Source organism: Coregonus lavaretus (genome assembly GCF_964263955.1).
Source record: "Coregonus lavaretus genome assembly, chromosome: 30".
NCBI lineage: Eukaryota > Metazoa > Chordata > Actinopteri > Salmoniformes > Salmonidae > Coregonus > Coregonus lavaretus.
This window is the reverse complement of record NC_140017.1, coordinates 23,530,903-23,558,507: the sequence shown is the minus strand read 5'-3', so window position 1 is coordinate 23,558,507 and position 27,605 is coordinate 23,530,903. Positions and strand designations below refer to the sequence as shown.

The 27,605-nt window shown below is 41.7% G+C and overlaps 3 protein-coding genes across 3 annotated transcripts in view; 2 read left to right on the top strand and 1 right to left on the bottom strand.

Moving 5' to 3' along the window:
* LOC311106164 (odorant receptor 131-2-like) overlaps positions 1-3,318 on the bottom strand; it is a gene marked incomplete at its 3' end in the record, with an annotated part of 34,142 nt that extends 30,824 nt beyond the window's left edge. Inside the window, exon 1 of the mRNA XM_084148488.1 lies at positions 2,303-3,318. Within this exon, the coding sequence (XP_084004614.1) occupies positions 2,303-3,238 (936 nt within the window). The 5' untranslated portion in view covers positions 3,239-3,318. The remainder of the gene's footprint in view (positions 1-2,302) is intronic.
* A 6,979-nt stretch (positions 3,319-10,297) lies between these two features.
* LOC311105914 (diablo IAP-binding mitochondrial protein-like) lies at positions 10,298-13,393 on the top strand. Its single transcript, XM_084148146.1, is given in 7 exon segments — positions 10,298-10,419; positions 10,421-10,494; positions 10,650-10,782; positions 10,965-11,090; positions 11,286-11,396; positions 11,713-11,809; positions 12,665-13,393. Coding segments are annotated over 7 exon segments (780 nt in total). The 5' UTR covers positions 10,298-10,383; the 3' UTR covers positions 12,868-13,393.
* A 6,781-nt stretch (positions 13,394-20,174) lies between these two features.
* LOC311105408 (nectin-3-like protein) overlaps positions 20,175-27,605 on the top strand; it is an 80,934-nt gene continuing 73,503 nt past the window's right edge. Inside the window, exon 1 of the mRNA XM_084147559.1 lies at positions 20,175-20,318. Within this exon, the coding sequence (XP_084003685.1) occupies positions 20,225-20,318 (94 nt within the window). The 5' untranslated portion in view covers positions 20,175-20,224. The remainder of the gene's footprint in view (positions 20,319-27,605) is intronic.

The window sequence follows — 27,605 nt, the reverse complement described above, 5'->3', positions numbered from 1 at the left end:
AGCAAATTGGATGTAGTCTATCACAGTGCCATCCGTTTTGTCACCAAAGCCCCATATACTACCCCACCATTGTGACCTGTACGCTCTTGTTGGCTGGCCCTCACTACATATTCATCGCCAAACCCACTGGCTCCAGGTCATCTATAAATCACTGCTAGGCAAATCCCCGTCTTATCTTAGCTCACTGGTCACCATAGCAACACCCACCCATAGTCTGCGCTCCAGCAGGTATATCTCACTGGTCATCCCCAAAGCCAACACCTCCTTCCAGTTCTCTGCTGCCAATGACTGGAACGAACAGCAAAAATCTCTGAAGCTGGAGACTCTTATCACCCTCATTAACTTTAAGCATCAGTTGTCAGAGCAGCTTACCGATCACTGCACCTGTACACAGCCCATCTGTAATTAGCCCATCCAACTACCTCATCCCCATATTGTTATTTATTTTGCTAATTTGCACCCCAGTATCTCTATTTGCACATAATCTTTTGCACATCTATCATTCCAGTGTTAATACGAAATTGTAACTATTTTGCACTATGGCATATTTATTACCTTACCTCCATAATTTACTACATTCGCACACACTGTATATATATTTTCTGTTGTATTTTTGACTTTATGTTTTGTTTACCCCATGTGTAACTCTGTGTTGTTGTTCTTTTTATTGCACTGCTTTGCTTTATCTTTGCCAGGTCGCAGTTGTAAATGAGAACTTGTTCTCAACTGGCTTACCTGGTTAAATAAAGGTGAAATAAATAAAAATAAAGGCTCCAGAACAGCTTCTATCCCCAAGCCATAAGACTGCTAAATAGCTAACACATTTTTATTTTTGCACTGACTCTATGAACACTTACAGGACTCTACACACTCACACACACACACACACACACACACACACACTCACACACTTAATTTTCTCACACACACATAACACACACACACATTTATACTGACTCTACACACACACACACACACACACACACACACACACACACACACACACACACACACACACACACACACACAAACACACACATACAATCATCATATACACTGCTGCTACTCTGTTTATCATATATCCTGATGCCTAGTCACCTTCACACCTATACATATCTACCCCTACCACTCCAGTATACCTGAACACTGTAAATATGGTATTGGCACTGACCCTGGAACTGATCCTGTACATAGCTTACTAGCTTTCTCATGTTCTTCTTATTTCTATTTCTCATGTGTTTTTGTTCTACTTTACTTTATTTTATAGTACTCTATATTGTTATTGATTACTGCATTGTTGGGAAAAGAGCTCGCAAGAAAGGCATTTCACTGTACTTGTGCATGGGACAATAATACTTGAAACTTGAAACTTTGGGCCTCATTCAAACACAGATGCATGCTCTCGTCCCTTTCATGCATTATGTATTGTAGGATAAGTGTGATTTATGGTTAATGAGAAAAGTGCAAACTGTAGCTATTATTCTATCAAATTTAAAATAGTTATTCTAAATATGCTTTAAAAGTATAGGCTATTCCAGCTGTTATGTTTCTTGCTGTGAGGCCTACTCCACTTCTGAATGGACTGATATGACAGCCTTGTGGGAATGTTTTTTGGAGAACACACAAGGGCCTATGACATCATTCTCAGGAACTAATGTAGTTTGACGGGAACTGGGAAGACGACCCAGTGAGTAATAGAACCCCAAGAGTTTGTCACAATAATTGCTGTGTGAATTTCATAATCAGCAGAGTTGAGAATCAGCTCATACTTTGTTACTGTAATCTTTCAAGTCTGTCTATAGCTCCTCACTGCAGGTTTTCACAGGTCTGTTTAGATGTATCTACTGACACACAACAGTTAAGGTTCATGTCATTGATACAGTTACTGTACGTTTCCTGGAGCTAATCACAACTGTAACTCACTGCAAAAGCCACTTATTTACAGAACCATTTTTTTTACAACTGCTTGGGTGGAGGAAGGAATGTTTCATTTCTCTCAATCAGGTCATTTTTGAAATTACACACATGGTTAATGTTGTTTGAGACGTTTAATTTTTTTCTAATTAGAAGACACACTGCAATGCATGTACTGTAATTAGCTTAAACACATATAAGCATATGTAACATAGCTGTTCATTCAAATATACCTTAAGATGAACACAATATGTAATTGTCTGCCGTCTTTGCAAACCAGAGTGCATTTCAATACCAAAAAATCATGTGATAAATAATACCAATACCAATGGCCTTGCCTGTTAAGCAAGTGTTATATTTTCATATGACCAGCAATTCAGTTATCAACAAGTATTGGAGAAATGTTCTTATTCAACCCAAAAAATACATAATATTTCAATGCAAGGAAAAACTTTTCATCCCTTAGGCCATAGACAAGTGGACAAAGACATCGCGGGGCCAGAATAAAAACAATGTAATCAAAGAATCTCACATCATTGTACAATTTCAAATGAATTGGCAGGATGGCAGCCTCCACGAACGGACACCACAGCTGGATCAGACACAGGAACAACTGGATAGCGTGGAGAATCACAGTTTTACGACCTTTAGAAATAGATTTCTTACTGTTTGATGCTTCTTTGGCCACTGCAATTATTTTAACATAGGTGAAAACAATGGTGATAGACATGACCAGAAAGTAGAACTGACCTATAACTGATCTAAGGTGTCTCTGCCACTTCTGTGCAATAAACATCTCTGCTGAACACAGCTTATACTGCGTGTAGAAACCCAGAGGTACTGAGGCAAAGAAGATGGAGACAATTATGATGGGCTGTATGGCGCTGATGCTGTGGATTAAGAAGATGCAGTGAATGGATCTGCGTACAGTGGAGAGCTCTCCGTGGCGCAGGGGCATGCAGATGGCCACATAGCGCTCCAGGCTCATGGCCGTCAGTGTCAGCGGGGTGACAAAGGTCAACTCACTCAGCAACACACAGAAGACAACACACACAGCAGCTGGCATGGTGACACTAAAGTAAGTCAGGAGGAGCAAGTTATTAGTCATGATTAGGTACAGGCAGTCAACCAGCAGTGTGTGAGCAAAGAAGACGTAACGTGTGTTTGAGAGAAAGGTGTCCTTTTTGAAGAAGGTGAAGATGAGCAGGCAGATGATGTAAATAAAGATTGCATTCAGGACCTGGACTATTACAACCCTCTCATTAACCTGTCGCAGAGAGGAGCTGCTGCTACCATCTGCAGTTGTTGTATTGTTGTCAGCCATATCACACAAGGGAATGGCCAATAGCAAGAAGTTATATACAGTAGGCCTATGTACAGTAATTGTATTTCATAAACATGTTACAAAGGATGACATTTAAATATGAAATCATCTAGCAATAGATAACATATTTAAATATATTAAAAATCTTAGATGAAATCAAAAACCTCTGTTCCAGGAGAAAAAAAGCACAAGCACATTTCCAATCTAATGCTCTGTTTCTTCTTGGTTGTAGGACATATATTTAAATATGGCAGGTTGCCTTAGAAAGGAATCATGCCATAGCAGCAGCACAGTACAAACAGGTATTCTCTCAGTCTCCTCTTGAGTCCTCAGGCAAATATCTACTGACAGAGTGCTCTGCATGAAGTCTTTATAGAGAATTTAACTCAAGGAGGATTTCTCAAAGGAATGTTGTCATGAACCTTCAGATACACCACATTCCTATATTTAGACCAACCATATAACGACGTAATGCACAGTAATCTCATAGGATTATAACATTTCAACATGTTTTCAGGATATATGTCTATGTGTGGCATTCACGAGGAGTAACACACAGATTACAGTAAACATTTTTCATCAAATATAGTGATATTTCTGACTGAGATGTGTAAATAGGCCTACATGTGAGTGTGAGCAGTGTTTGTTGTGTAGCAGTATGAGTGCAGTTGTACTGTAGATACTAGTGGTGCGTGGGCTAACTCATAACCCGCAGTCCCCGCAGTTATATTCTCGGGGCAGGTGGGTTTAGGGTCATTAACTATTGTGTGGATGAAGACGGGCGGGCGGGCGGGCGGGTGGGTGGATGGATGAAGGGCGGGTGGGTGTCTGGCTGGCTGGCTGGATGAAGGGCAGGTGGCTGGATGAAGGGCGGGCAGGCGGGTGGGTGGATGAAGGGCGGGTGGGTTGGCTGGCTGGCTGGCTGGCTGGTTGGATGAAGGGTGGGTGGGTGGCTGGCTGGTTGAATAAAGAGAAAACAATGCATAAAAAATCCATAAATGTATAATTCTATAGGCTCCATTGAGGCTTTTCTTTCATTATTTTTATATTGCGTTAGTGCGTAGCCTAAGCCTAAACTTTAGGCCCTACCTGTAGGTAGGCTGCGCTCGCCAAATACACGCCAATTGCCAAATGCTTTTGGGAACTTGGGCAGAAAAAGTTGACATCGATCCACTGAGCCAAAAAGGACGTCGGAGTTTAATTCAATAAGAGAAAAGCTGCAAAATGGAGGGTTGAAAATAAATAGAAGGGAGGGCCAGAACAGTAGTTTAATGTTGGGAAAGATTTGGTGAAATGGTAAAAGAGGATGGTAGCAGTGCTGTGGCTATGTTATGTGTGATGATTGTGAGGTGCTATACAAATTCGATAGTCACAAGACGGAGACTTAAAAATGGCCTGTCAAGGGAACTGTAGGCTACTGTTCAGACGGGTTAAATGGAATAGTAGTCTGAACTCTGGACACTGACTATAGGTCTATAACCTCTCACATAGCCTAATATAATATTAACTCCTGAAGAAGGCCTGTCAAAAAATGGCATTACGCATTACAGCACATTTTCTATAGGCCTATTTGCTAGTTAGGGATGGGTGCAGGTCTCAGATTTTCACTGAATCACATATAGTTGGGCAGTTGCGGATGTTTTATTAGCAATGGCGGGCAGGTGCGCGTGAACAAACAGCTGACCCGCGCATCACTAGTAGATAGCCCTTTGGGCCTCAATTGGGGGTTCTTAGACACATACAAACACAGAGACAAGTTCTCTTCACTCACATGCAGCATGTTCTGGATTTATGGTTCAAACAATCATGCTCTATAATAGTCAAAACAGGGAAAATAAACACTACATTCTGAATGTACTTTAAAAGTGTAGGCTATTCAAACTTTCTTTTGTTTCTTGCTATGAGGCCTACTCCACTTCCTAAACGGACTGCTATATGACAGCCTTGAGGGAATGTTATTTGGAGAATACACATGTTAAAGGCGTATGATGTCATTCTCAGGAACTGAACCTGCACAGTTTGTTGAGGTCACAACGAGTATGGCTGTGTGATCACCTGCAGCACAGAGGACTCTTGACCTGTGCTCACTTTCCCAGAAAAACTATTTCTATGCTATACACCAGAAGTCACCAAACCTGGTCCTGGAGAGCAACAGGGTGTGCATGTTTTTGTTTCAACCCAACAATAAAACACCTTAGGTTGGTCATATAGCTTCGACCATGGGTTGATTACTTGTTTTGGTCTTTGGCTGATGCAACACAATGTCTGTACCATGCTGCTCTGCGGGACCAGGTTTGCTGACCACTACAATGCACATGTTATTAATTATAATTTCTAATACACAGCTAGATGGCTTCCGATCCATCTTCCCATCAGCCAGCTGGGAAGACTACCGGTAAAACTACGTCTGACCAAAACATAGCCTGCTCTACCTGACTGTTAGTAGCCAATAGGCAGACATCATACTGTGGGTGGAGGTAGTAGCCAGACATCAAACTGCAACTGACCAAAACATTGCCAAAACATAGCCTCTCTGGACCTGCTTTTGTTCTCTTCACTGTTGATCTGTTTTTCTCCATGCTGGTCCCTCATAGTGAGAATGCTGATGAAAGACTTGCTCGAACTCCTGTGTGGCTTATTAAGACTTTTTGAAAGTCATTAAAAATGGTCATTAATTATTCATCATTCTGCAGTGCCTTATGAGCATTGTTTGTTTTGAAAAGCAACAACAATCCGTTGCTGTACAGGGAGAGCCGGGGCTTAGTATTTACTCTGGAATATCAGGCTTAATTAGGCAAAAGTTAGAGAGAGATCTGAGTTGTCCTAATGAGCCCATCAGCCCCCAACCAGCTGGTGGTAATGATGCTCAATGGCAACACGTCTGACACTCATTCTCAGACAATAAGTCTTAATGATATACTGTATATCTATACAAAACAATGTATCAACAGCTACTAGCCCACTACTGTAAGTCCCAAAATATGACCTCATACCATAAGAGGTCAAGTTCTTCAATGTTCCCAAAATATTACATAATCAGAAGATAGACATGCTAAGAGTAAATATGAAAAAACAAACAAACAAGGTGATACCATCATTCAACAAACACTAAATTAAAAACAAATGAATATTTTAATTGCATAACAGGGGACATGCGGCAGAACTTAGTTGTCAGTCACCTAAAAATATGGCACCTTTCTGTCATCTAAAGGCTGGGATAGGGGAGGGTTTGGCCGGGGGGGCTTTACTTGGCTCATCACGCTCTAGCGACTCCTTGTGGCAGGCCGGGCGCCTGCAGGCTGACTTCGGTCATCAGTTGAACGATGTTTCCTCCGACACATTGGTGCAGCTGGCTTCTGGGTTAAGTGTGCAGGTTTTAAGAAGCGCAGTTTGGCGGGTCATGTTTCGGAGACCTTCGCCTCTCCCGAGCCCGTTGGGGAGTTGCAGGGATTAGACAAGATCGTAATTGGATCGCAATTGGATATAACGAAATTGGGGAGAAAAAGGGGATAAAAACAAATACAAAAAATACAACAAAAAAACATTGATATGACAGATAGGAGTGGCTATAGAGTCAGCTACCTTCCTTAGTAGCATTTAATCTAAGTTGTCAATACCAGGCGGTTTGTCATTATTGATCGATAACTATAATTTTTCTAACTTTACAAAATTCTAACTTAAAATGCTTTTCTTTCATTATTCTTTTTTTATGCATGAATACGATGGCTCACTGTTCGTTGTTGGTATTTCCTGCCTAAATTTGCCCACTTTGTCAATGAAATAATAATTAAAATAATTGGCAACATCAAATGGTTTTGTGATGAATAAGCCATCTGATTTGATGAAAGATGGAGTTGAGTTTGTCTTTCTGCTGTCACGCCCTGACTCTGGGGACTCTTAAATGTTGAGCCAGGGTGTGGATTTTCATTGTTTAGTTTTCTATGTTTTTGTTCTAGATCGTGTTGATCTATGTTGGCCAGGGTGGTTCCCAATCAGAGACAGCTGTAGCTCGTTGTCTCTGATTGGGGACCATACTTAGGCAGCCTGTTGGCACCAGTTAGTTTGTGGGATCTTGTTCCGTAAAGGTTTGTGTTGTTGTAACCGCAGGACTTCACGTATCGTTCGTTTTGTTGTTTTGTTTGTGTGTTGTGTACTAAATAAAATGTACGCTTATCACGCTGCGCCTTGGTTCCACGAGTCATCAGTCAACGTTCGTGACAGAAGATCCCACCAAAAAAGGACCAAGCAGCGTGTCCAGGAACAGACAGCCTGGACTTGGGAGGAGATCCTGGACGGGAAGGGATCCTGGACTTGGGAAGAGATTCAGGCCGGAATGGATCGCCGTCCTTGGGAGGAGACTGTGGAGGCGCGCTACAGAGATGAGCAGCGGCATCGCAGAGGGTACCGGCCGAGGAGGAAGCCCGAGAGACAGCCCCAAGATTTTTTTTGGGGGGCTAAAAGGGTGGTTGGCGGAGCCTAGAGTTAGAGCAGAGCCAACTCCCCGTACTCAGGCTAGGAAGCGTGAGACTGGGCAGGCTCCGTGTTATGCGGAGCCACGTACTGTGCCGCGAGTGTTCCGGCACAGTCCTGTACGTCCGGTGCTAGCACCACGCACGTGTCGTGCTAAGATGGGCATGCAGCCAGGACGGGGTGTGCCGGCTCAACGCTCGTGGCCTCCAGTACGCCTCCTCGTTCCCGTATATCCTGCGCCAGTGCCACGTGCTGTAGCGCCAGTACGAGTGCACAGCCCTGTACGTCCTGTGCTGATGCCTCACACATGTTGTGTGGAAATAGGCATTCAGCCAGGACGGGTTGTGTCAGCTCTCCGCTCCAGACCTCCATTCCGCCTCCACAGTCCGGCCCGGCCCGTTCCGGCTCCCCGCACCAAGCCAGTGGTGCGTGTTCCCAGTCCAGCCCGGCCTGTTCCTTCTCCCCGCACCCAGCCAATGGTGCGCGTCGCCAGCCCGGTCCGGCCTGTTCCTGTCCCTCGCACCAAGCCAGTGGTGCGCGTCGCCAGCCCGGTCCGGCCTGTTCCTGTCCCTCGCACCAAGCCAGTGGTGCGCGTCGCCAGCCCGGTCCGGCCTGTTCCTGTCCCTCGCACCAAGCCAGTGGTGCGCGTCGCCAGCCCGGTCCGGCCTGTTCCTGTCCCTCGCACCAAGACAGTGGTGCGCGTCGCCAGCCCGGTCCGGCCTGTTCCTGTCCCTCGCACCAAGCCAGTGGTGCGCGTCGTCAGCCCGGTCCGGCCCGTTCCTGCTCCCTGCACCAAGCCAGTGGTGCGCGTCGTCAGCCCGGTCCGGCCCGTTCCTGCTCCCCGCACCAAGCCAGTGGTGCGTGTGTCCAGTCCGGCACGGCCCGTGCCTGTTCCACCGGTGCCTGGTCCGGCACCGGTCAGCTGCTCCACTCCGGAGTCAGAGCAATCCGCTCCACCGGGGTCCGGTCCAACTCCAGTCAGCGGATCCACTCCGGAGCCAGAGCAATCCGCTCCACCGGTGTCCAGTCCAGCTCCGGCCAGCGGCTCCAGTCCGGAGCCGGTAAGGTCTGGTCCACTGTCGTCGGGTCCAGCTCCAGTCAGCGGGACCAGACCAGGGGCGCAACGGGGAGGTGGAGAAAAGGTGGTGGTCACGCCCGGAGCCGGATCCGCCTCCGAGGCGGAATGCCCACCCGGCCCCTACCCTCTTGTGTTTGTGTGGCGCAGTCGCAGTCCGTGCCTTTGGGGGGGGGGGGGTACTGTCACGCCCTGGCTCTGGGGACTCTTAAATGTTGAGCCAGGGTGTGGATTTTCATTGTTTAGTTTTCTATGTTTTTGTTCTAGATCGTGTTGATCTATGTTGGCCAGGGTGGTTCCCAATCAGAGACAGCTGTAGCTCGTTGTCTCTGATTGGAGACCATACTTAGGTAGCCTGTTGGCACCAGTTAGTTTGTGGGATCTTGTTCCGTAAAGGTTTGTGTTGTTGTAACCTCAGGACTTCACGTATCGTTCGTTTTGTTGTTTTGTTCGTGTGTTGTGTACTAAATAAAATGTACGCTTATCACGCTGCGCCTTGGTTCCACGAGTCATCAGTCAACGTTCGTGACATCTGCCCATAATTTCATTTAAAATACTCCAGAAAATGTTTTCCATAATTCTTTATATCATTGATCTTGGCTTCATAATACAGTTTATTCTTATTATTGTTGAGTTTAGTCACATAATCTCTCAATAGTTTGATCTACGATGTGTGTAGATCAAACTATTGAGAAATTATGACCAGAATAAGACCAAAGAGGCACTTTAGCGAATTAGAAAATATCACAAACACAAACAAGATTACTCTCCTTATTGTATTCCAGCGTATATGTTTAACCTTTGCCTCTGGCTTTTGAAAACCAGTATAATGTTCATTGTCACTACATACCAAATCCTTTGGCCACACATAATGGTTGAGGTTAGGATCAGCCTGTAGTTGGGATATGTGTAGATCAAACTACCATTAAATAATCCAATTAGATGGTACCTATAACTTTACCATTTATTTGGGTCTGACATACTGTATAGCTAGATCTACACAACAGATGTAGTGGGGGGACATGGACTCTTCTCAACATTAGATCACTTTTGATGTGAATGTCTGATAAACTTTGGGGTGAACTGCCTGTCACTAACTTTAATTGGAGGGACACTGATTCATCAGTAAAGTAACTCTTGAGGCTGATATTGAAATATCTGTTTTGCCAGAAAAAAACCAATGAGTCAATTTACATAACATTGTGCTTACGTAATGTGTGCGTCATAGGTCTCCTCCTGGACCTTCAGGCAATATCTAGTTGGCACATTTCAGGGGACAGTAAACAAATCAATACATATGTGTGGTGGGAGGCTGCTTGTTTTGTGATCTTATAAATACCCCTGGGACTCTACAGGATTCAGGAAGCACAGTTGGGCAAAGGAATACAAGACTACAGCAGGAATACAGCATTGAAGTTTGACTATTTTACCACGAGGTGGCGACAGATACTTACTTTTTGTGGTAAAGAATTCTGGTAAAGGAATCTTTAGTTTAAAAACAATTTATTGAGACATTAATACATCACAAAAGTAACCTCATAATTTATTTTAGTTGAAGAGTAATAAACGACATTACAAGTAAAATGCAAGCTATTAGACAATGCTCTGCTTGTGCTACTGGGGGACTTCTACAAAGTCGGACGGACTTCCTTTTGCTCCGGACCAATATGGCCGCGCTCAGAAGAAGCGTTGCATGTCTCAATTTCTTCAGGTAAATAACTTTATAATAACAACTGCATCATTGCACCCTAATGAATTGTATTCGTATGCAAACAGAAACAGTTTCGTCTAAGATAAATATCGAATTGCTGTAACCACTGTAGCTTTCTAATATCAGTGTTGTTGTTTCCTCTTAATACCTTGCAGGAGCACAGCAGCGAGTGTCCTCAACAGTAGGAAGCCCTCGCGCCAGAGGCTCGTGCGTTTCACAGATGTTACCAGAACGAGCTTGGCCTGTTTGAGTGTTGGCAGTGGATTGAGCGCTGTCCCCTTCATACAGGTACAGGACCATTTTCTCTCTCTCTCTGTGCGCGCACGCGCGGGTCACTCATCACTGTCTATTAGTGTCATTGAATAATGCTGAATAACTTGAATAAGGCTGACATCACATGAATGCCTTGATCATAGAAATCCCCCTTTTCAGCTCATATATTAAACTTGTCTGTTTCTCTCTCTATCCAGCAAGTGGAGAACCTCTCTCATGAATCCCTGATCCGAAGAGCATCCTCTATGGTTACAGACAGTGCAAACACTTACCTCTCCCAGACCACTCAGGCTCTCGTAGACTCCATCACACAGTATGCCAAAGTAAGTACCTGAAGGGATCATAGTGTTTTTTTTGTTATCGTGTATGCTAAGATGTACAGCGTGATAATTATAGCCATATGAAATATCAAATGTGAATTTAACCAGTAAGGCAATGGCATCATGCTACCTAAATGACCCTTCATGCTTTTGACCATGTGTTTGTTCATGTGTTCGTTTTGTTTGCATTGTCCTCAGGCTCTCCATACCCTCATCGCCCTGCAGAGGAGATATCTGGCTTCACTGGGAAAACTCTCCACTGCTGAGGAGGATGCCATTTGGCAAGTGATCATTGGCCAGCGTGTTGAAGTAGGTGTATGAAATGTGTACTCAAATACACCAAAAATACACTGTTGTCTTACAAAGTCATATTTCAGAAGAAAAAAAGAATACTGTATTTTTGTATCCAGCCATCTGGAAAAGCTATGTCTTTAGGGTGTCTTGTTTATTTCCAAATAACATTTAACTTGATTTACTATCTCAATTAGTAAACGCTTTAGTTACCCCTGTTTGCCGTTCAATGTTTGTCATTTATGTTCTAAAAGTAAATACAGTTTGAGCTCTATAAACCTCTCATGAAAGTAATAAAATGTTCTGATGGATTTCTCTCTCTCTCTGTTCTCAGGTTGGTGACAGACTAGATGAATGCAACCGCTTTGAGTCAAACTGGATTAATGCCATCAACCTGTGTGAAATGGCAGCTGAGGCAGCGTACAACACAGGTATGTTTATTACCAGTGCCATTACTGAAAAGGTTGTGTTAAACATGTGTGTGACTGTTGTCTATCAGTGTGGTCCTCTGTAGCTCAGCTGGTAGAGCACGGCGCTTGTAACGCCAAGGTAGTGGGTTCGATCTCCGGGACCACCCATACACAAAAAATGTATGCACGCAAGTCACTTTGGATAAAAGCATCTGCTAAATGGCATATTATATATTATTATTGTTACTTACTGTCGTGTTTTATGTTTTTGTGTGGACCCCAGGAAGAATAGCTGCTGTTTCGGCAAAAGATAACGGGGTCCGAATAAACCAATACAACCTGTTTATCACTAAAAAGAGGAACTGAACCACAACCTTGAATTGCACAACAATGATACATACACAAGCTAGTGTTAGTGTTGTGTAGTACCTGATGCTCCCTGCTCCCCATGACAGTCAATAGTCCTCAGTCAGCACTGAGATTCTCACACAGACATGAACCTGTCAGTGCAGTAATAAACCTGCTAGCTCTGAGAAAGGTCCCCAAAATGTTCGTTTTGTGTATCTCTGTCTTACTACTTTGTAGTTTGCTGTTTGTGCCCCCTCTTTTTCAAGAGCTGTCAGTCTCACACTTTGACCAATGTATGGATCAGTAGCTGTTAGTGAATAGGGCTCTGTGATGGTAAAGAAGACTAAAACCTCCAGGTCACCATTAACTCTAATTCCCATGATGCAGCACAATAGAGAGATGATGGACAGGGCCACCTGCTCATTGTCACCCGTTATCACCATGGATTGAATGTTTCATCTTTGGCCCTTTTCTCTGTTATGGTGAAATTTGACTAACTAAGACCACCGTCTTGTGTTTGTTTCCCAGGAGCTGAGCATGCATCCGTCACAGCCAAGACCAATTTGCAGGTGGCCAAGGTTCAGGTGGAGGAGGTACGGCAGATATCTGTGGATGCTGAGAGGAAGCTGGCTGAGACCCAGGCCGAGGAGATCCAGAGGATGGCAGAGTATGCCTCCTTCATAGAGAGTGGTGGTGATGACGTGCATGAGGCTTACCTCAGAGAGGACTAAGACTAATCCTGAGAGTAAAACAAGTTTGACTAATTTATTGTGGTTTAAATCCTCAACAAGTAGACAGTACACAGTCCACCATTTGAGAAGTTCAGGAGTTTTGAGTCTTTGGGGTTGTTGTTTATATTAAATTATGATGATCAACAAAAAACATGTAGAGAATTTAGTGCTGAATTGAATAACACAAATCTTATTGAATAACATAAGTCATTATATTTTAGAGGATGTAATGTCATGCTTCCTTGTTTATAAAGCTAAAATTGTGAATTACATTTGACTTGATTACAATTTCATGCACTTATTCTAATTTAAACTGTAACACTAAAGTATAATCTTTATTTGAATACAGCTTTGAATGTCAACTTCAAGTCTTTAAACTGAAAATAATAATTGACAATTAGGGTGTCCTAAGTGAATTGTATGGACTATGGTCAACATAGCAGTACAGTACGGTTGCATTTGTTTATTTGTATTTTATGATATGTAAATTAACTAACTTTATAATAAAAAGTATATTTTTCATATAGCTATTTGGATTGTATTCTGTTTCTTTTAGTTTGTTGGAAATTTTCTCAGAATGAATATACTTGTCGTTATAGATTTGTATACTCAAAGTTTACGAAACAATTTAGCTGAAGAATAAAAAACGAAACAATTGTCTAACTTTTAATGAGAAGGAGGGAAGTTAATATTTATCTGCATGTTATTGGGTTGCCTGAGAGTCAGTGTGAGTTCTGTACAAATGTGGTATTTGTCAGTAAGTATATTTCTTCTTTACTGTTTGTAAAGTTGTGGGTGAGACTAGACGTCATAGTTGGGAACTGTGTCTGTCCCAACCTGGAGAGAAAAATACCACTTGTGGACCTCTTGGGGATATATTCTGTTTACAAAAGTGGGCAGTTTGTCCCTCTTAACTCTGCATAAAACCAGTGACGCCAGTCTATTACGTCTTTTGAGACATTCATTGACCAATCTAAACGAGGTGCCAAATGTTTTCAGGGTTTCAAGTACTTTTTATGCCAAGAAGAACTTCATTTTTTGTGTTGTTGGAAAACAGTATTTTATATGCACATCTAGTAGTTGATTTCTCAGGTTTTCTGAAACATTTACATTTACGTCATTTAGCAGACGCTCTTATCCAGAGCGACTTACAAATTGGTGCATTCACCCTATAGCCAGTGGGATAACCACTTTACAATTTTTTTTTCTTTATTTAAATATCAAAATGTTTCTTGGTACTTGGATCTGCCCCTCTACCATGTCTTTGTCATTTATATCTTCCCTTTCACACAACATTTTTTCTTCTTTGCTAATAATCCGCACACATTTCCTCCTCACAGCTTTTAGTCTATTTTGCTAACCCCTCCTGTCATCAGCCAATCCACCATGTCACCTAAACCAGGGGCTCTGACAACACACAAAATAACATTAAGCTACAAGGTCAATGGGTTTGGAAAACAGGATGATACTTGAATTGGCTTCTCTTTTAGGTCAGTCTATGTTTATTTGAAATTTTTATTTAGTTTTTAATATTACCTTAAATAAGGCAAACCAGTGATCATGTGTGTAATGTCTGGTACTGTTTCTTTTTTGTGAAAGGACAGAAGAAAAAGGAAATGGTGAAAAAAAAAATCTCAATCTATGAGAGTGGAATGTGTTGTCCATTAGACACACAGAAGGTTTGGGGGGACGTGTGAACAGGTGAATGAGCTGAAGACAACTTATGTCAGCTGTCAAAGTTCATGATGTGGGAAGGAGTTCAAAACAAAACTCACTGGGCTCTTCAGACTTCATGAAATATTTGAGCAGCTTTACGGGTTGCTTTGTGAATTTTAATTAGACATTTGTGTATAGACATTTAGTGTTTTACTTTGTCTCATTGTGTGGTAATTGTATGGATTTTTTAATACTTTATATAACTATCTTTATGAGGTTTTATGGAATCAAATGGAACTGAAACAGAACATCCCCAAACATAGTTAACTGTACAGCATGCTCTGTGTGTTCTTTACTGTTTGACCGCTATGTGTAATATTGTGTTAGTTTAAAAATTTACCTGTAGATGGCAGTCTAAATCCATAATAAAATACAATAAAAGGCTAAATTCAATCAAACCTGGAATTCCAGTATTTCAGTATGAGCATTTTTTGGAACAGTGTTGTTGATTTTCAAAACAGAGTCCACAAGACACAGAACTCTGTCTTTAAAATCCTAGTAGATCAATACATTTTCGTTGCAATCACTTCACACCAACAGCAAAGTGAAGAAGGCGCAACAGCACCTCTTCAACCTCAGGAGGCTGTGGAAATTCGTCTTGGCCCCTAAGACCTCACAAACGTCTACAGATGCACCATCGAGAGCATCCTGTAGGGCTGTATTACCGCATGGTATGGCAACTGCACCGTCTGCAATCGCAGGACTCTCCAGAGGGTAGTGCCATCAGCCCGACGCATCATCAGGGGCACACTGCCTGCCCACCAGGACATCTACAGCACCCGGCGTCACAGGAAGGCCAAAAAGATCATCAAGGACATTAGCCACAGCCTGTTCCCCCCGCTACTGGAGAGTCTCAGACAGTACAGGTGCATCCAAGCTGGGACCGAGAGACTGATAAACAGCTTCTATCTCCAGGCCATTAGACTGTTAAACAGTCACCACTAGCCGGACTCCGCCCAGTACCCTGCCCTGAACCTTAGACACTGTCACCAGCTGGCTAATGTAGCATGATGTACTACAGTACCCATAATGCTCTGTAAAGATATCCGGTGTTAAACTTACTAAACAGTTTCCTAAGGCTAACAGTATGGTGTCCCGGCTCTATATTCTTACAGCTACCACCCAGTACTCTTAGAGACTGCTGCCCTACGTACATAGAGTCATTGAACACTGGCCACTTTATCAATAATGTTTAAATACTGTTTTACCCACTTTATACTATATATCTACTGTTGTACATATCATTCTTAGTATATCTTGAAAATATTCATCTGGTGTGTATACGTATAGATTGTATTTGTATTACTGTTACAGTGCTATTTGGTTTGTTAATTGGATTCGTTACGACATTTCTTAATTTTTCGACAGTAGTATTTACTGATTGCCAGAAACAGTGAACACAATTGCACACCTTTCTCTTCTGTTGAAAACAATGTGTTAATTTTCGGTAAACAAAACATAACAAAATGTTGTATTCACTGAGGACATTTGTATTTAAAGTTTAGCAAAAGGTGGTCTAAGATATGCAAGTCAGGTACAAAGCAAGTCAATTATCAGAAGTTCTGTAAATGTATTTCAGCATTTGATCATTGCCGTTCCGCTATAGATACATTTCAGCGTAGATCACAAAATTGCTTGTATGCGATTGAGAAAAACTGTAATTACATAGTAGTTTGACAATACTTTTCTCATACCTCAGTAGAAAGCTGCACACTAAGCTCTAGACAGAGAGACATTCATATGACTGGATAACGTCCTTATGTAGCCAAAGCTAACATAACACTTTTTTAACATGGCAAACAATTGTTAGAGATCAGAAATAGCTGCTCATAGTAAGCCAACTGAATAGTCCGTGATGATAATGATTTACAGTAAGAGATTATTTTAGGGATAATCTGTGAGAATGCATATCCGTAAAGCGATTGAGGTATAATTGTGTTCCCTCACGTCCCTTAAGGTCAAGTTAAGCCGCAGAGAAAGGCCCCACTCAAGCTGTAAACAAAAGTGTGTCGCGTCAGCACTGGGATGACCTCCATCCTCCCAAGACTGCTCTTAGATGGCCAAGCCTTGGCAGGAGAAGGGACAGCGGGAGGCGGGTGTGGGACGTGGGGGTTTGAGGTGTACTAGGGCTGGCTCTCTGACAATCTCCAATGTGACCGACTGGGGAGGAATGTCAATTGTAACAAAGGCTGTTTTTACAGATTGTAAAACCAAATGCCCCAGACAGCAGCCTGTGGATGTGCACCTACTGGTCGCACACCATGAAGGCTCAATAAACCATTTGATTCTAGCACAGGAATTCCTTATTATGATCGGGAAAAAGTTCTGACCAGATCTGTGCTATACCACTACCAGATCCTATTACCTTAGTATAAAATGAAACGGAAATAAATGATTTGATTAATAATCCCATCAACAAGCTACTATTTTAAGTATTTCCATTGCACCGAGCAACATTAACATAACATACAATTAATTTCTGAAGTGGTCTGGGGAGGGTGATTGATTAGGGTAAATGGGAAGATCTAAGAGAACAAATATTTTTCAGTTACAGCTGTTGTAGGGCCTCGCTATGAAGATGTCATACACACCCCAGTGCATACAGAGGCAGAATGGACATTGTTATAGATGCAGCCTGCAACAAAGTTATAGCTCAGCTTCATGTTTGTTTTCTTATGGATATGGATATGTATCTGGTGCTACAAACTAACAAGTGACATATTTGCTATGTGTCACAGAAAAGCTGTTCTCCAGTATGTTTCTGTTACTGGTTAGTGAGTGTGCAGGGTGAACGCCTTACTGGTGTGTCAGTGTCAGTAATTCTTCATCTGTGTGTGGAATGCCTTTGTGGCATGTGACTGCTCTCTCTGCCTGTCTTGCTTGGCACTGTGACACCACACCAGTTTACTGCTCTAATTGTTCTGTGACACCTTTGTAGGTTGAACTGCCTCTTGAGGTTAATATTAACTCTGTGTCACTTACATTCCCCCATTGTTGCCTTGGAATTTTATCTCGGTGTTTGCAAGCCTATACACAAGTGTTCGTTTTCAGTCTGCATGTGCCTGTCTGTCTATTTTGCTTATATGACTAGGAATCATTAAGGTTTGTTTGTTCTTTATTTGCCAAACAACTGGTGTTCCCTGACAAACATTTGGATTTGCCACTTTCTAGTGTTATCTTTGTATTTTTACAACACATGAATGCACACAGGAAAACAGACAAGGAAATGCCACAGAAACATTGTTTGGTGAAACACCTTCTGAAATGTGTAGGTAGTAAAGGCGGGTGGTAGCCCAACATTCATTTTCAGGGTGAGTGGGGTATACAGTGCCTTCAGAAAGTATTCATACCCCTTGACATATTCCACATTTTGTTGTGTTACAGTCTGAATAAAAAATTGATTAAATCGATTTTTTTTCTCACCCATCTACACACAATGCCCCATAATGACAAAGTGAAACATGTTTTTAGAAATGTTTGTAAATTGATTGAAAATGAAATACAGAAATATCTCATTTACATAAGTATTCACTCCCCTGAGTCAATACTTTGTAGAACCACCTTTGGCAGTGATTACAGCATTGTGTCTTTCTGGGTAAGTCTCTAAGAGCTTTCCACACCTGGATTGTGCAACATTTAACCATTATTCTTTTCAAATTTCCTCAAGCTCTGTCAAGTTGGTTGTTGATCCTTTCTAAACAAACATGTTCAGGTCTTGCCATACATTTTCAAGTAGATTTAAGTCAAAACTAACTTGGCAAATCAGGAACATTCACTGTCTTCTTGGTAAGCAACTCCAGTGTATATTTGGCGTTGTGTTTTAGGTTACTGTCCTGCTGAAAGGTGAATTAATCTCCCAGTGTCTGGTGGAAAGCAGACTGAGTCAGGTTTTCCTCTAGGATTTTGCCTGTGCTTAGCTCCATTATGTTAATTTTTTATCCAGAAAAACTCCTCAGTCCTTAACGATTACAAGCATACCCATAACATGACGCAGACACCACAATGCTTGAAAATATGGAGAGTGGTACTCAGTAATGTGTTGTATTGGATTTGCCCCAAACATAACACTTTGTATTCAAGACAAAAAGTAAATTGCTTTGCCACATTTTATGCATTATTACTTTTGTGCCTTGTTGCAAACATGATGCATGTTTTGGAATATTTGTATTCTTTACAGGCTTCCTTCATTTCACTCTGTCAATTAGGTTAGTATTGTGGATTAACTACAATGTTGTTGATCCATCCTCAGTTTTCTCCTATCGCAGCCATTAAACTCTGTAACTGTTTTAAAGTCACCATTGGCCTCAGGGTGAAATCCCTGAGCGGTTTCCTTCCTCTCCGGCAACTGAGTTAGGAAGGATGCCTGTATCTTTGTAGTGACTGGGTGTATTGATACACCATCCAAAGTTTAATTAATAACTTCACCATGCTCAAAGGGATATTCAATGTCTGCTTTTTTATTTTTACCCATCTACCAATACCTGCCCTTCTTTGCGAGGCATTGGAAAACCTCCTTGGTCTTTGTGGTTGAATCTGTGTTTGAAATTCACTGCTCGACTGAGGGACCTTACAGGTAATTGTATGTGTGGGGTACAGAGATGAGGCAATCATTCAAAAAATATGTTAAACACTATTATTGCACACAGAGTGAGTCCATGCAACTTATTATGTGACTTGTTAAGCAAATTTTTACTCCTGAACTTATTTAGGTTTGCCATAACAAAGGGGCCGAATACTTATTGACTCAAGATATTTCAGCTTTTCATTTTTAATTAATTTGTAAAAATTTCAAAATATATAATTCAACTTTGACATTATGGGGTATTGTGTGTAGGCCATTGATAACAAAATCTCAATTTAATCCATTTTAAATTCAGGCTGTAACACAACAAAATGTTGAAAAAGTCAAGAGGTGTGAATACTTCTGATAAAACCATCATTCTCATTGATGAGAAGATTATCACTCATCCAAATGGAGACTTTATTGTTAATTTTGTGGTAACCTGGCAATGGTGCTATGCAATGGTGCTGCTGTGTTTTCTTTAAAGGGGCTGTAAACCATCCCAACACTGCTGTTTAGACTTAATTAACACGTTTTAAAGGATCTTGACTCAGGTCTTGCCCTCTCTTAAATGTTTATTTGATTAATGTCTGTCAGACAAGGAATCATTCTCAAAGTGATCACTGACACAGGATCGACTCCATTACACAACTGATAGAAATGAAATGCCATATGAAGTACAGTATCACAACAAAAATATGCCTAATTGTGAAATTATATTTGAGCTATTCCTGAGTGGATGACTGATATAAGATAATTTGCAGTGCACCATTTCAATTTCATTTAGTCATTGGTCGATAATAAGGGGTTTAAGTCTAATAAAGGTCTATAAAGTATTGACACATTAACTACTTAGCTATACACTGTAGAATTGATGCATGTATTTACAAGTTGCATAAACAAATGAATTTGTTGACTGATTAAGGTGTGTGAGAGCCCCTGTCAATCCCAGAAGTGCTACAGCTCACGCGCCCGGGCGGTCGCTATGGAGAGGAGTTGCTAGAGAAGCAAGCAAGCAATCAGCAGTAGAACAGACGTAGAAGCTGAACGAGGTAAGGAGCGAAAGTGCACTGGGAAATCATGGCGAAAAGATTGCTACTCGATTACCACAAGACTCTGCCGCTCAATGGACTGCAAGCCGCCACAGTTTTGCTTCTCATTTATGGGTTTACCTGTAAGTTATTAGTTTCCTTTAACTTCTCGATTTACGAATGTATTTTAAAGTTCTGGATATTGAAGTTGTTGTTGGTAGCTAACGTTACGTGATAAAGTACTGTAGCTAGCTAGCTTTGCTAACGGGAATGCTAATTCTATGGCCGGAATGGGAACGACCTGTGTGTCGAAGTGGGTTGTGCTGTCTTGTGTGTGTGTGTGTGTGTGTGTGTGTGTGTGTACAGTCGCGAGTTACCAGTTTTGTTGGGACGAATAGGTTGTTTGTGTGAATTGTCTCTGTTAAAGTTAGCTAATATTCCCTCAGTTAAAGAATGAACCCAAGGCTAGTTAACGTTCTAGTATTTACTCCATTAGCTACTGTACGTTATTACTAACAAATGTAATGAAGTTCACTTTTTCCCCGGCATCTTTCGAATCGAAATTTGCCATCGCAACTACAGAAATGTTGCTTGATCTATTGTGTGGCTCTGCCGCATCTATTTACAGTAACTGATATAGTGTGCTGAAAACTAACTAACGTTAGCTAATCTCAGGTGTCAGACCATTTCGTTTGTTGTGCGCTTTAATGAAGTTTGCTGTTTCTATTCTTTCTTGAGTGGAATGACAGACCGTTCACTTGACTGGCGCAAGCTAGTGATTGGAATAGAGCCCCACCACAGATAGAACAATGACTGAGACAGATATTTCACTGGACGTATAAATGTGAAATATCCACTTTGCGTTTCCACTCACTACCAGATATATGGTAGTGAGAGGAAGCCCATTGGCCGGCAGTGGGAGAAGATGGAACGAGATGGATTCTGGCCCATCATTCTGCACATTTTCTCATCAATTAAACATTTGATCTCAATACAGTTTTCTGTTCGTAAAACTAGAATCTGTGCCGAAAAGAGTGGACAAAGTTTTGTAGACTTTACCAAAGTAAAAAAACAAAAAACTGCAGTTGTTTAGAAGGAGTGCAAAGGCGAATTGAGTTGTTGCACACGCGGATTTCACAGAGTAGGCGTTCCCTAACGGAAATCGGCAAATGTTTGCTAGAACGCGCCAATAGGATCTCGATATCTAGTGCTTGACTCTGCCTACCTCCTTGCTTGTTCTGCCCACTGACTCATTTGTTCCCATTGGAAACGACAGGCTGTGGTCTATCTTAGTTACAAAAATATTTGGCCCACAGTGGAGGTGTCATAATACCCATAATAATATAAATGATAATATGCCATTTAGCAGATGCTTTTATCCAAAGCGACTTACAGTCATGCGTGCATACATTTTTGTGTATGGGTGGTCCCGGGGATCGAACTCACTACCTTGGCATTACAAGCGCTGTGCTCTACCAGCTGAGCTACAGAGGACCACATAAAACCTAGCTGTCAAACAGGAAATGGTTCCAATTGTTTTTCCACCTTTCATTTTTCCCATAGGGAATTTTAGAAACACTGAAAATAAGGGCTGTGTTTGGTGTAGGCTTACCCTGGCGTGACGTTTTGATAACCATGTAAATCTCTCTCAGACATGGTGACTTTTATCAATATATTCGGCTCTATTTACTCTCAAATTTAAAAATGATGAGTAGACATCATGCAAGACTACAAATCCCTTCCAGCTCCTGCACATCATCTCTAGCTGACACCTTTGCTAACGGTATTGTGTCAATTTAAAACTTGCACAAGACAGTTCACAGAATTGTCAATTGAAAGAAATGTTGCCAATTTATTCATTACAACATTTTGCCTCGATTCGGCAGTCTCGTCCAGATCATCATGGCATTTGTAGTTCTTTATGATAGCCACATTAGCAGCTAGTTAGCATTTCATTTTTGGGGGGTAAATACAGGCTAATATATTTATAAATGTCACATTGTCCTAGAGAGATTTACACGGTTATCAAAATGTCACGCCACGGTAGGCCTACACGAAACACATACCTTATTTTAAGTGTTTCTAAAATCCCCTATGGGAAAAATGAATGGTGGAAAAAAGATTCAAATCTAAATCTAATTTTATTTGTCACATGCGCCAAATATAACAGGTGTAGACCTTACCGTGAAATGCTTACTTACAGTTCAAGAAATAGAGTTAAGAAAATATTTACTAAATATTACAGGTTAGTCGAGGTAATTTGTAGGTAGGTAGGGGTAAAGTGACTATGCATAGATAATAAACAGCGAGTAGCAGAAGTGTAAAAACAAAGGGGGGAGGGGTGTCAGTGTAAATAGTCCGGGTGGCCATTTTATGGCTTGGAGGTCTTATCGAAACCATTTCCTTGTTTGACCGCTAGGTTTTATGGGTATTATGACTCATACTGTAATACTCTATAGTAACAAAGTTTTAAGAAAAATTCCCCCCTCTCAGATTCCCCACATTAAAATTTAGCCATGGGATCATGTTTCATTGATCTCAAGGGTGACAGTGATTTAGCAAACTACTGGAATCATGATATCCTGAATGACTTGCATTGATTTAACCTCACATGAATCTCCTAATAATACAGACTTTAATTTCCTAAATCCCATGCCACATGTCAGTGCCTATGCTGCTGCTTGAGGAAAAATAGGGAGTTGAAACTGAATGATGTGAGGATTAAGGAGGCTGGTATACAATAGGGAAGACAGAACAGGTAGCCCCACTACAAAAGGTTGCTAAGTTTGGGAAATGGAGAAATAAAAACAGGAGAAAGAAATGGAACATGTCAGGCGGAGGAGAGGCGAGCAGGGGAGAGAAGCGGAGCTGGGTGTGTGTAGCGGCAGGGGAAATGAAGACATTTCAGTGACTGAGAGAGGAAAAGCACTGCAGCCGCAGAGTCTGGAAGTATTGACCTGCAGTTGGGCTCCATTTCAGAGCACCTTCCAGTCTCGCTGTCACAAACAGAGCAGCTGGGGAGGGAGGCATACTATACCCCACTCTGTGGGTGAGTCCCAAATGACACCCTATTCTCTTTATAGTGCACTTCTTTTGACCAGGGCCCATAGGCTCTGGTCAAAGATAATGCACAATATAGGGAATAGGGTGTCATCTGGGACGTAACCTATACCATACTATACCCCATACTCATAGCAGGACACAACACATACTGTACTACAGTTTATTTTAGTAAAAGATGAACCAGAACAGACATTAACCAAAGCAAATAACAGTAAATCACTGATCTGTATTATTGTTGTTTTAGTCTGAAGTAATCTGATATGACCCCATTATAGCCGGGATTGGTAATAACTCCCCATCTACACAACCACGCCTGCATGTATGCCATCTTTCTCACTCTCTTTACGACCACATTATTTATGGGGTTCATAAATCTTAACAGTCAGACAGTAGATAAATAGTGCTTAGGAGCTATATTTTTGCAGTAAAAGGTGATGTAGTGTGTAGACTAGTGTTGAACAGTGTTAGGGATTCCTCTGACTGTATGGACTGTGGGGGATTTTAAGAAGAGCAGATTTGATAGAGATGGAGGGCAGACGAAATCCCCTGAATGTGTCATTTTCAGCACTCCCAGAGTATAGAAAGACTGATGAGGTCGACTGTGGAGGGGAGGGGATAGTCACAGGCATGGTTCCACCAAACTGTGAGGTCTGTAATTGAAGACCATAGTTTGGTGTTTTCTTCTCTCAGGGCTGTGTGGTTCCTCCGCAATAAAAGTAAATAATTTAGTAATGGATCCACCTAAATTACAGGCTCAAAATGAAAATAGATTTGAAAAAGACATGCAAAGAACAGGTCTAATGCGCCGTACTACAGCATCAGTTTGGCCTTTAGTTTGTAGTAACTTTGTGAGGTAGGAGGACATCACACAATCGAGCTTGTCAGCTTGTAGTCCTAAAAACCTGAAATTAGTTAGCATTTTCTACCTCTGGTTCGTTGGCCATTCCTATGGGGGAAATTAATTGGGATAAATGCAGAAAATAAGGTTAACACAGGCTTAGGAGATCTTATACGTTTTGTTCTATGAGATATCAGTCAGGTAACATTACCTTTATTAATTATTAAGCCTTTATGTGCTCTATGTGCTTGTTTTGATTACATACAGTGCATTCTGAAAGTATTCAAACCCCTTGACTTTTTCCACATTTTGTTACATTACAGCCTTATTCTAAAATTGATTAAATAAATAAAAATCCTCATCAATCTACACAAAATACCCCATAATGACTAATCGAAAACAGGTTTTTAGAACAAAAAAATGTTTGCGCTGCCAAAGGTGCTTCAAGGAAGTACTGAGTAAAGGGTCTGAATACTTATGTAAATGTAATATTTCAGTTTTATTTTCTTCTATAAATTTGCAAAAATGTCTAAAAACCTGTTTTTGTTTTGTCGTTATGGGGTATTGTGTGTAGATTGATGAGGGGAAAAAAACGATTTAATCAATTTTAGAATAAGGCTGTAACGTAACAAAATGTAGAAAAAGTCAAGGGGTCCGAATACTTTCCGAATGCACTGTAAATAATAATATGCCATTTAGCAGACGCTTTTATCCAAAGCGACTTACAGTCATGCGTGCATACATTTTTGTGTATGGGTGGTCCCGGGGATCGAACCCACTACCTTGGCGTTACAAGCGCCGTGCTCTACCAGCTGAGCTATCAGAGGACCACTTAAAAATTCACAAAGTGATGTTGGCTGATGAAGATGATCTAATAGAACAACAAGCATAAGATCTCCTAAACCTGTGTTTACCGAATACCTTATTTTTGTTGTTTATCCAAAAAACCCACAAAAAACCCATTCATTTCCCCATAGGCTTTGGCCAACGAGCCATTGCAGAGTTAGCTTCCGTTAGTGCCTACAAAAAGGCGCCATTACTGATGTACTCTATTAGTCTCTCGCAACAATATCTCTATGTTACTAATAAATTACCATCATTTTTCTTCCTCTTATTATTTTTGGTTTGTTTTGTGAAAAACAGCAAGAGGGGGGTTACGAGTGAAGGGCCCTGCAGGCATAGCCTACAGCAAATTATCATGTAATAACTAACAGATAATGTAGTAACTCATAATAGTCCCGTGTAGCTCAGTTGGTAGAGCATGGTGCTTGCAACGCCAGGGTTGTGGGTTCAATTCCCACGGGGGACCAGTATGAAAAAATTTATGCACTCACTAACTGTAAGTCGCTCTGGATAAGAGCGTCTACTAAAATGTAAAATAATAATGTAATCACTTTATGTCATGCAATGTTCCCCACGTTCATTTTCATGAAGTATTGCTTCTTTTTTATTTTCTTAGATCTTTGCCCAAGAGGAGAATGTTTAAATGTGAGAGTGTTTATGACTACTGGTTATTTCACTGTGTGAAGTAGTTATTTAATCATCTTATTATTTTTTTATTTTTTTATATATATTTTTTTTTAGAGGGTAGATCAGCTTTAATATTTCAGATAGATTGTAACTTCCATCAATGTAATTGTCTGCATCACTTCCAATCCCCCATATGTTTTTTTACTCGCAAATATATATTTACATTTACATTTACGTCATTTAGCAGACGCTCTTATCCAGAGCGACTTACAAATTGGTGCATTCACCTTATAGCCAGTGGGATAACCACTTTACAATATATTTTTTTTTTTTTTTTGGTGGTGGGGTAAGGGGGGGTAGAAGGATGACTTTATACTATTCCAGGTATTCCTTAAAGAGGTGGGGTTTCAAGTGTCTCTGGAAGGTGGTGAGTGACTCCGCTGTCCTAGCGTTGTGAGGGAGCTTGTTCCACCATTGGGGTGCCAGAGCAGCGAACAGTTTTGACTGGGCTGAGCGGGAACTGTGCTTCCGCAGAGGTAGTGGGGCCAGCAGGCCAGATGTGGATGAACGCAATGCCCTCGTTTGGGTGTAGGGACTGATCAGAGCCTGAAGGTACGGAGGTGCCATTCCCCTCACAGCTCCGTAGGCAAGCACCATGGTCTTGTAGCAGATGCGAGCTTCAACTGGAAGCCAGTGGAGTGTGCGGAGGAGCGGGGTGACGTGAGAGAACTTGGGAAGGTTGAACACCAGACGGGCTGCGGCATTCTGGATGAGTTGTAGGGGTTTAATGGCACAGGCAGGGAGCCCAGTCAACAGCGAGTTGCAGTAATCCAATATATACATACAGTGGGGGAAAAAAGTATTTAGTCAGCCACCAATTGTGCAAGTTCTCCCACTTAAAAAGATGAGAGGCCTGTAATTTTCATAATAGGTACACGTCAACTATGACAGACAAAATGAGGAAAAAAAATCCAGAAAATCACATTGTAGGATTTTTAATGAATTTATTTGCAAATTATGGTGGAAAATAAGTATTTGGTCAATAACAAAAGTTTCTCAATACTTTGTTATATACCCTTTGTTGGCAATGACACAGGTCAAACGTTTTCTGTAAGTCTTCACAAGGTTTTCACACACTGTTGCTGGTATTTTGGCCCATTCCTCCATGCAGATCTCCTCTAGAGCAGTGATGTTTTGGGGCTGTCGCTGGGCAACACAGACTTTCAACTCCCTCCAAAGATTTTCTATGGGGTTGAGATCTGGAGACTGGCTAGGCCACTCCAGGACCTTGAAATGCTTCTTACGAAGCCACTCCTTCATTGCCCGGGCGGTGTGTTTGTGATCATTGTCATGCTGAAAGACCCAGCCACGTTTCATCTTCAATGCCCTTGCTGATGGAAGGAGGTTTTCACTCAAAATCTCACGATACATGGCCCCATTCATTCTTTCCTTTACACGGATCAGTCGTCCTGGTCCCTTTGCAGAAAAACAGCCCCAAAGCATGATGTTTCCACCCCCATGCTTCACAGTAGGTATGGTGTTCTTTGGATGCAACTCAGCATTCTTTGTTCTCCAAACAAGACGAGTTGAGTTTTTACCAAAAAGTTCTATTTTGGTTTCATCTGACCATATGACATTCTCCCAATCCTCTTCTGGATCATCCAAATGCACTCTAGCAAACTTCAGACGGGCCTGGACATGTACTGGCTTAAGCAGGGGGACACGTCTGGCACTGCAGGATTTAAGTCCCTGGCGGCGTAGTGTGTTACTGATGGTAGGCTTTGTTACTTTGGTCCCAGCTCTCTGCAGGTCATTCACTAGGTCCCCCCGTGTGGTTCTGGGATTTTTGCTCACCGTTCTTGTGATCATTTTGACCCCACGGGGTGAGATCTTGCGTGGAGCCCCAGATTGAGGGAGATTATCAGTGGTCTTGTATGTCTTCCATTTCCTAATAATTGCTCCCACAGTTGATTTCTTTAAACCAAGCTGCTTACCTATTGCAGATTCAGTCTTCCCAGCCTGGTGCAGGTCTACAATTTTGTTTCTGGTGTCCTTTGAC